This window comes from Raphanus sativus, unplaced genomic scaffold (assembly GCF_000801105.2).
Source record: "Raphanus sativus cultivar WK10039 unplaced genomic scaffold, ASM80110v3 Scaffold3850, whole genome shotgun sequence".
Classification (NCBI taxonomy): Eukaryota; Viridiplantae; Streptophyta; class Magnoliopsida; order Brassicales; family Brassicaceae; genus Raphanus; species Raphanus sativus.
Genome location: NW_026619154.1, coordinates 1 through 9518, shown reverse-complemented (window position 1 = coordinate 9518; position 9518 = coordinate 1). Strand labels below are relative to the sequence as shown.

Below are 9518 nucleotides of genomic sequence, written 5' to 3'. Positions count from 1 at the left end.
TTAATCAGTGTAGAATCACCAGGAAGTTAAATAAATCTCATAGGAGTTATGAGGAAGAAGCTTTCCCACTTTCTATTTAGGTGATTCCAGATTGGCCTGTTCGGACATATGACAATATCTTCATGATTCTTATCAAACCAGAAGGAACCAAGATGTAAGAAGATTTATTTGAAACCAATAATCAGTTTAGAATCACCAGGAAGTTGAATAAATAATAGAGTAAATTGGATTTAAGAGACACATTCATCTTAGATTTGTTACTCTAGGATTTTAGGATCATTTTTTGGGAAAATAGGATTTTGATTTTCTATAAATACCATAGTACCCTTCATTTACCAATTAAGTAAAATTATTTTTATTTTTTATAATTTTCGTTTATTATTTACCTAATTAAAATAGTAAAAATCAAAATAATTATTTTAACTTAAGTGAAAATAGTAAAAAATAAGAAATAGTAAAAAAAAGATAAAAAGGGGAAAAGGGGATATCCCCAACCCTAATTTCATCGATTTCAGGATTTCATCCTCTTCTTCGGAGGTCCCCTCCAATGGCGATTCTTCAACTGAACTGAGAGCTGCCTTGTTCTTCGGTTTCTTCTGTTCTTCGATCTCTCTGCCGTTGTCCCTTCTATCTCTTGTCTCTAATCTCCTAAACCGCATCTTCCTCTTCGATATCTTCAGTTCTTCCTCTTCGTCTGTTATCACTTAGACGAAATCCGACTCTTCCTTCTCACAAGGTATTAGATTACTTATTTTTTTTCTCATCTTACACGATTTGCCTTTGATTTGCGATTTGTCTTCGATTTTAAAAGGATTTGCGATTTGTCTTTGATTTGTCTTCCCTTGCGATTTGGCTTCAATTTGTCTTCATTTGTGATTTGTCTTCGATTTGTCTTCATTTTAAAAGGATATTTCTTCGATTTGCGATTTGCCTAGTATCTTTGAGGGAAAATTCATCACTTCAAAACTTGTACTTGTTGTTGTCCGATTGCTTATATCTCAATTGTAGCTTTGTTGTCTTTGATTGACCTTTGTTTCTTGGGTTAGTTAATCATCTAGTACATCACTTGACATCTTATACTTGTTAACTTTGATTGAACTTTGTTCCTCGGTTTGTTCCTCGGGTTTGTTCTTCACTTGACATCTTCTACTATTGTTGTCCGATTTTTGAGATTGATAAACTTTACATGTTCAACTAACAATTGTTTTCATGCCTTGTAGATATGTCTGAGGAGCTACCAAAGAGGATTTTTAATGAGGGCGACGAGCCCCAAGTGACTCAGATCAATAACAACTGCAGGATCGACTACATTATCAAGAAGTTCGAGAAGTGGATGCCAAAGGAGTTTGCTGATGTGAAGAAAGATCCGATTTTCTCTGAGGTTTTCAAGCTTCATGAGAATGGTCTTGGCTACTCCGCGAGAGTGATACACAGCATCTTGTGCAGGGAGCTTTTGACTTACATGATGCACAAGCTATGGTTTGTTTTCGCGCGAAGGCCACATCGATTTTCACTCCAAGAGTTCCATGCAGTGACCGGGTTTGAGTGCAGGACTAGTCTTTCACTTAAGATTGACTTAGAAGACTATGCATATGACGGTGGTTTCTGGAGCAAGGTCTTGAAGAGGAAAGATGAATCCATTACACTCTTCAACCTGTGGAATAAGGACAAGGCAGCTGTGATGAAGTGGAAGAATGCAGATCGCATTAGACTCATTACTTGGCCATCATTCTCTGTGTGGTTTTGGCGAGAGATGAGAAGGCCAATATCCCCCTCAAATACATCACACTGGTCATGGATCTCGAGAAGTTTCGGAAGTATCCTTGGGGAGTTGCGGCTTACGACCTTCTCTACAGTTCGATAGCCAAAAACCGTCACAAACTGAAGGAGAAGACAACAAGTTATGTGTTAGATGGATTCTCCTATGCCTTGCAGATTTGGGCTATGGAAGCTGTTCCAAAAATTGGGAAGCTTTGTGGAAAGAAACTGGACAAAAGCTTTGCTAATGGTCCTAGATGCATCAACTAGAGGGGAGCTGCAAAGGTTTCATATGATGAGATCAATAGGCTGGAGCAAATCTTTACAGCAGAGGTAATTTTCTGTATTTAAAATGACTCTTCCATGCGGCTTGAAATGACTTTTTAGGATCTAATTTTCATAACTTTTCTTGTGTATGATGTCAGCTACCCATACATCTCATGGGCAGGGAATATGGTTGTAATCCAAAGTCAGGAATTTCGCAGAGATGATGATGTCGAGGATGACAGGATCAATGTTGTGATGGAGTTGATACGGGCTAAGCATGACTTCAGTGAGCATATTTGGGAATTTGAAGAAACTGAGGTTTCTTTAGATCTTAATGATGAAGCACCAGCGAATGTTGAAGCAGCTGAGAGTGAGGAAGAGTTCGAGGCTCCACAAGGATCAAATAACGTAAGCTCTACATCAAGAAGGGGTAAGAAGAGGGTCCCTGATCGTGGTATGGAAAAAAGGAAGCATAAGGTTCTCTCTAGTGCACCAAAGCAAGCGCCTTTTAACGAAGACATGAAGGCTTTCGTGACACAGTTGTTTGAAGACAACTTCTCTGCAATGGAAAAGAGGCTACAGAAACAGATGTCCGAGACATTTGAGCAAATGAAGTCGGACCTCATTGCTTACCGAAAAGAAGCAAGCGTTGAAGTTGAGCATGGAGGGCCTTCACCGTCCAAGGCAACAACGAGCCAACCACCGTTGAGGAGGTCCACACGAGGGGTAAAGAAACTCTAATCTTCGCCAATATCTGCAATGTTTTTTTCTCTTGTTTATTAGATGGTTTCGGTGTCTGTTTGTGTTATTGTCTTATATGATATCGGCCTGGATTTTGTTGTGTTTTATAAGGTCTCGGTTTGGATGTGTGCTTGATGTGTAAGTGTCTTGTTTGAAATTTATGTAATGGTTGTGAACTTGTACTAAGATATTTATGTAATGTTTTATTAATGTGATGGATATGTGGTGTTATTTTTGTGTTGTTATGTAATGGTGGTGAACTTGTACTAAGATATTTATGTAAGTGTCTTGCCATTGTGTCTTACAGGAAGCAGTCGCGAGTCCAGTTAAATTCAGTCAAGATGATGATATCTTTCGAGGGATAGGTACTCAAGGCGTTGAAAATCTTTCTCAGGCTTCGCATGTGCCCGAAGTTGATCCATCTCAGACAGATAAGGAAGAAGATTGGTGGACTCCAATGACTACAGCACGAGGTTCACGAGCTAAAGACAAGGCACCACCTCCGTCACAGTGGAAGAAATGGTCTAAAGGAAATGGCAAAGGACCTCAGCTTAGTGATACACCATTGCCACAAGATGATTCTCCTGAGTCGCAACTGTATTATTTCTCTGAAGAATCATGGGACAGATTCACGCAATGGTCTATGAATCCCATACCTTTGCAAATTGGTCCTACAATCTTCAATTCGACTGTAGCTACAAGGATAATATGTGCTGGAAAATGGCTTGGGAACGACGTAATGATTTCTTTCTTTTGCTAATTTGATGGATATATCTTCCTTGGTGCTGAGTTTATTTAAATTTTCAATGTTCAGGAAATGGATGCTTATATGTTTATATGGCGAGTTAACACATCTTTGGGACGTTGGGGCCCAACCCGTGTTGTTTTCATGTCCGCTATTTTCAGCCTCCAACTCAACGCCGCATACAATGTGTTCCACCCTGACAAGAAATCTTACCAATTGCCTGAGTTTCTTCTTGGTTACGGGAGAGGAGAACTTCCATCTCATGGGCGGACTGATCTAGTTTGGGGCGTTGATATTGATCGTCTATACTTTCCGTTGTTTGTGAACGGTAATCAACTTTGTCCTATACACTTCCATGTTCTCTTTTCTGATCTTAAATTTACTTATGTCCATTGCAGGTAATCACTGGATTGCTGTCACCGTAAACATCATTGAAAGAAAAGTGGAAGCTTTTGATTGCGGTGGGAGAAGGAATAAGAATAAGCAATCCCTTGAGAAGTTTGCTCACATGATTCCTAGGATAGTGAAGGCCGTTGCACCACCTGATAGACAGAAGAAGCTACTCCTGTCACCATATACTATTGTGGAAGTCCCTATGAAGAAGAGATTGAACAAGTCATGTTGTGATTGCGGTGTATACGCACTCAAACACTTGGAGTGCCTACTGCTTGGTGTCGACGTCAGCTTAGTGGATGACGAAATCATCCAGGGTTGCAGACAAAAGATTGGTGTGGAATTATGGGAGGCTACCCAAGATCCCATTTTCGCTGATGCTATGACTCGATATGTGCCTTCACCATGGGAGAGGTCTGAGGTCTTTGACCTTGAAGAAGACTGATTTTTTTCCTATTTAGTGGTGTAGGCTATAATTATGTGGTAAAACTCTGTGTGGTAAAACCTTGTGTGGTAAAACTCTAGCTATTTTATTTTTATGTTTTTAGGAACATGTGCGAAAATTCTATTTTGGCGGATTTATCTAACCATTATAACAGGGGTTATGGTTATGAATTTTTATGGAACATGTTTCTTGTTCTTTGTTTTTTCCTAAATAAACCCTAAACCCTAAATAAACCCTAAACCCTAAATATACCCTAAACCCTAAATAAACCCTTAACCATAGTAAATCATAAGATGATAACCTAAATATACTCTAAATCATAAGATGATAACCTAAATAAACCCTAAACCCTAAATAAACCCTTAACCTTAGTAAAGAAAACTAAACTCCAAACATGAGGTAAATATACATAGGACTCTAATCGAAGGATACTCCAAACCTCAAACATAACCAACATATACATTGGTCACTAATTCATGGCCACCTCAAACATAACCAACATATACATTGGTCACTAATTCATGTACACTGATCTATATTGCCGATGATGATTTTGTGGTTTCTTTCTTATTTTTTACTGATCTGCCTTAGATATAGTACATCTTATAGGAGTATCAAACGGCGTCGTTTTGCCTAAATTTTTGACCTACTCTATTTTCTTCCTCATTCTTCATCGACAGAGAGAAATACGGAGGCGAAAAAATTGGAGATCGAGTGAATAATGTCTTCGGTCTATTCTTCATCCTATTCAACAGATCGACTCGACAGACAACGTGGAATTCCCACAAGATGCAAGTGCGGTGAGAAAGTAGCTCGTTTCACTTCGAAAACAGTGACAAATCCGGGAAGATTATTCCATTGTTGTCCGATGGGATCTGAGATGGTAAGTCGTGTACTTATAGATATGTGTCCTTGTTTTAATCTTACTAACTGTTGGATGTTTTTGATGAAGGACAAAACCCATCTGTTCAAGTGGACTGATGAGTCAGTTGTTGAGGAGGTTGAAGATTTCCAGGAACTGTTTGACGTGATGCTCGTCGACACTTCCGAGATTCAGAGATCAATGCAAGCTTGTGAGACGAGGCTGAAATGCCATGAGAGTAGAATTGTTGAGATGGAAGATGCTGTTTCACGTTGCCAAGAGAAGACCATCAAATGCATTAGCGAGTTAAGGATCCTAAAAGCTTTGTTTCTGTGTTGTCTGGTGATGATCTTCATCTACTTTAACTATGCATGATGGTCATGTGCGACCTCAATTTGTTCTGTTTTATTTTGTGAAATAAGTTCTACACTATGTTGCTTCTTCTTTGTTGGTGATAAACATTTAATAGAACCAATATTGGGCGAAATACCAGATTGTCATAAACAAATTGTCAACTTTTTTCTAAATCAAAGATCCATCTGTCTCAAGGGAAATAAGAAAAAAAACAGAACACACATAAAAGCTAAATGGGTAAATCGCAAGTTCCCCTCTTGTGTCCTTCGTTACCACAACGGCTGCACTTGTGCTTTTTATTCTTGCTTGATCCTTGAGAAGCTTTAATCTTGTCTTCTACTGTTTCATACCTTCTCTTCACGGGTCGACCAGCACTCTTTCTTGAATCTGGTGGCAACACCTTTGTACTTTTAACCTTTGCTGGGACATTCCAGTCAGACTCTGGGACTGCTATTGGATTAATGGACTCCTCATAGGCTTTTCTCCACGTTGCAGTGGTGTATACATCATCAGTAAAATTGTGTACTTCCCTTCCTGCGTAAAAAAATAGGGTAAATAAATAAGGTAAATAAATAGGTCTCAAGCTGCCAAAAAAACATTAAATTGGTCCCAAGTTCATGTGTTTATACTTCTATACCTCATGAATAAATTGCAGGAATGGCGTGTCTGCAAGGTATTTTTCCTATATCGTACTTCCCACATGTTCATGTTCTTCTTCCCAAATCAACATGACAATCATACATGTCTCCTTTCACAAGCGATCTGAAGTTGTCAATCTTGTAAACCTGAAATCTTTTTGCCTTCACAATTCTCCTATCAATCTTTTTCTCCACCTTAACGGTTAAAGGATCAAGATGTTTAGAGCTTAATAGGCGACGCTCGTAGAACCATCGAGTCATGAATTCTCTTATACTATCCAGTAAAGGAATAACCGGATATTCTCTAGGTATTTTCAGAAGTGAATTTATGGATTTTGCGGGGTTTGTGGTCCTAATGTCATACCTGGAACCAGGGAAGACAGAACGAGCCCATTTTCGCACATCAGCCTCCCGTAGATATCTTCCGAGCTCAGGATTCATATCAAAAATTTCGGTGATACGTTCCTGAAATTCAGTGTACCTATATGCCTTTGAAGCTTGTTCGACCAAGGCAGTCAACCCCTTCTCTTTAAAATGTTTAACCACATTGGTCCGCAAGTGGTGAATGCAAATTCCATGTGCTGATCGAGGGTAGACAGTGGCAATAGCTTTAGCGATTGATGAATTTCTATCCGAAACAAAAGCTAAGTCGTTGGAGTCAGCAACAACCACTTTCAATTGTCTGAAGAACCACCCCCATGAATCATCATTCTCTGAATCAACAACTCCAAATGCTAACGGATACAGATTAGAGTTACCATCAACAGCAGTAGCAACAAGTAGAACTCCTTTGTATTTATTTTTCAGAAACATTCCATCTACAACGATGACCCTACGCATTGTATTGTAGAATCCTCTAAATGATTGCCCAAACGACATAAATAGATACAAGAATCTCCCATCGTCAGTAGTTTCATAGTGAGTATGCGTACCAGGATTAGCTTCTTTGATCATATGCAAATATTTAGGTATTTTAGCATAACTTTCTTCTGGTATACCTCTAACAGCTGCAATTGCAAACTCACGAGCTTCCCAAGCGTGCGAATAAGTGATCTCAACACTGTGCTCCATTCTCATAAATTGAATGATCTCGTTTGATTTTGGGCCTTCATTTGAATCATCAAATCGATGTTGTATCAGACTCCCAATTGTTCTTGCCGATGCTGTTTTCCAAAACTTGCTTCTCTTCGAAGGAGCACATGTATGTCTTCCTTCGCACTTGTTGATCATGAAGTATGTAGACCCATCCAGACATCCCGCACGCACAGCCCAGTTGCACAATCTATCCTTACATCGAATGTACCACCACTTTTTAGTAGATTTGTTAACAGTGAATCAAAATGATGCTTCATCGCCCAAATCTCCATTGTTGCTTTAAGAACCATTTTACTTCTGAAAATTTGATCATTCTTCACAAAATCTGGGCGCAAAGATTTACCATCCTTTTCAGTAAGGCTTTGAAAACTCTTGTTTTCACTGTCTCCATTTTCGTCACCACAACCATCCCCAGCGACTTGCTCCTTCCTTGTATCACAAGGCTCCTTTGACGCTTGGACAAAGTCTGCTGGATTTATTTCAGGAACTTCCTCATCCTCAATATTACTTGAATCACACGGCTCCTTATTCAAATCGATGTTGATTCGTTCCTTTTGATTCACACCACTACTAGAGAACGTGACACACAAGGTAGGACCTAAACCCTTCTTCGCATAGCCCATAAAGTTAGCTACTTGTCAATCATTGCTGATGATAATGGGAGGATTCCCTCTCTGATTCACCATCTCATAACTCAACTCAACATTAACAGAATTAGGTTCCACGCCATAATCCTCACACACCATGATCTTGAGCCGCTCCAACACAGTTGTAGCATCTAATGTCACCATTCGACCACGCCTGTCTTTGTCTACCACGAAACTCCACTCCTCGCTGGAACTAGACATCCATTCACCAGATTTGACATATATTAGAACCAGGTTGATAGAGAGAAGAGGGAAGAGAGAAAGAGAGAAGAGAGAAGAGAGAAGAGAGAAGAGAAGAGAAGACCGCGATAAACACAAAAAACAAAGAGAAGGGGATCGTGGGAGGAGGAGGAAAACGTGGGATATCAAGAAAATATTCTCCAAGATTTTTAGGTCAGATTTAGGAAACTTCTAAAACAGAAAATGGAAGTTTCCATTTTTTTCAGATTTCCCTAGAATACGTAATATACCCAATCCAGAATATAGTACAACACGTGCAACACCTATTCTTCCTTAGGCGTCACATAAGGTAAAAGGCATAAGAGCCTATGGCACAATTTCTAATTTAGGTACATCATAGAGTTCAAGATATATATCGTTAAATATCTACTGGTACACTGAAGACATACTGCTATATGTTGACGTAACAAAATCTAGCTCAGATAGAGGGATGAAGAAACATTAGTTTACGTTATATAACCGAGATATATCTATGTATTATAATTAGTTTCGGTTTTCTGTACTAAGCAGACTAACGGAATGTGTATTCTATTTTGGCTAGAAGAGAAAATAAAATATGATTCCCTATTTTAAAAAAAATAAATTTAAACATATAAATTATCATACATATGTTTCCAATACTTTTCATATTTTTTTACATTTTTAAAGTTATGTTTACTATTTTTCTCATCAACCAAGGGCAAAACAAGTCAAAAAATGACCAAAGTATGAAAAGTCCTAAATTGACAATAGAAAATTCAAAGTGTCTCTTTTTGCCAATTCTCCCTCAATAATATAGGAGTTATGAGGAAGAAGCTATCCCACTTTCTATTCAGGTGATTCCAGATAAGCCTGTTCGGATATATGGCAATATCTTCATGATTCCTATCAAACCAGAAGGAACCAAGATGTAAGAAGCTTGATTTGGAACTTTAATTAGTGTAGAATCACCAGGAAGTTATGAGGAAGAAGCTACCCCACTTTCTATTCAGGTGATTTCATATTAGCCTGTACGGACATATGGCAATATATTCATGATTCTTATCAAGCCAGAAGGAACCAAGATGTAAGAAGCTTGATTTCAAAAAATTAATTAGTGCAGAATCACCAGGAAGTTGTATAAATCTCATAGGAGTTATGAGGAAGAATCTATCCCACTTTCTATTCAGGTGATTCCATATTAGCATGTTCGGACATATGACAATATCTTCATGATTCTTATCAAACTTTCTATTCAGGAAGTTGAATAAATAATATAGGAGTTATGAGGAAGAAGCTATCCCACTTTCTATTCAGGTGATTCCAGATTAGCCTGTTCGGACATATGGCAATATCTTCAGGATTCTTATCAAAC

The 9518-nt window shown here is 38.6% G+C and overlaps 2 protein-coding genes across 2 annotated transcripts; one reads left to right on the top strand and one right to left on the bottom strand.

Annotated features, from left to right (window-relative positions):
* The first annotated feature begins 5070 nt into the window (after positions 1 to 5070).
* On the top strand, positions 5071 to 5586 carry LOC130506978 (uncharacterized protein At4g04775-like). The gene is made up of 2 exons (XM_057001673.1): positions 5071 to 5232; positions 5302 to 5586. The coding sequence occupies exons 1-2, from the start codon at positions 5071 to 5073 to the stop codon at positions 5584 to 5586; spliced, it is 447 nt and encodes a 148-aa protein (XP_056857653.1).
* A 683-nt stretch (positions 5587 to 6269) lies between these two features.
* Positions 6270 to 7274, bottom strand: LOC130506977 (uncharacterized). Its single transcript, XM_057001672.1, has one exon. It carries the CDS (start codon positions 7272 to 7274, stop codon positions 6270 to 6272), a length of 1005 nt encoding a protein of 334 aa, XP_056857652.1.
* Between the last annotated feature and the right edge of the window lie 2244 nt (positions 7275 to 9518).

What these genes read in the sequence shown, in the direction of transcription:
- LOC130506978 (XM_057001673.1), top strand. Translation starts at nt 5,071, where the DNA reads ATGTCTTCGGTCTATTCTTCATCCTATTCAACAGATCGACTCGACAGA. An exon ending in GTCCGATGGGATCTGAGATG is followed by an intron (nt 5,233 to 5,301) that starts GTAAGTCGTGTA and finishes TTTTTGATGAAG; the next exon opens with GACAAAACCCATCTGTTCAA.
- LOC130506977 (XM_057001672.1), bottom strand. Translation starts at nt 7,274, where the DNA reads ATGGAGCACAGTGTTGAGATCACTTATTCGCACGCTTGGGAAGCTCGT.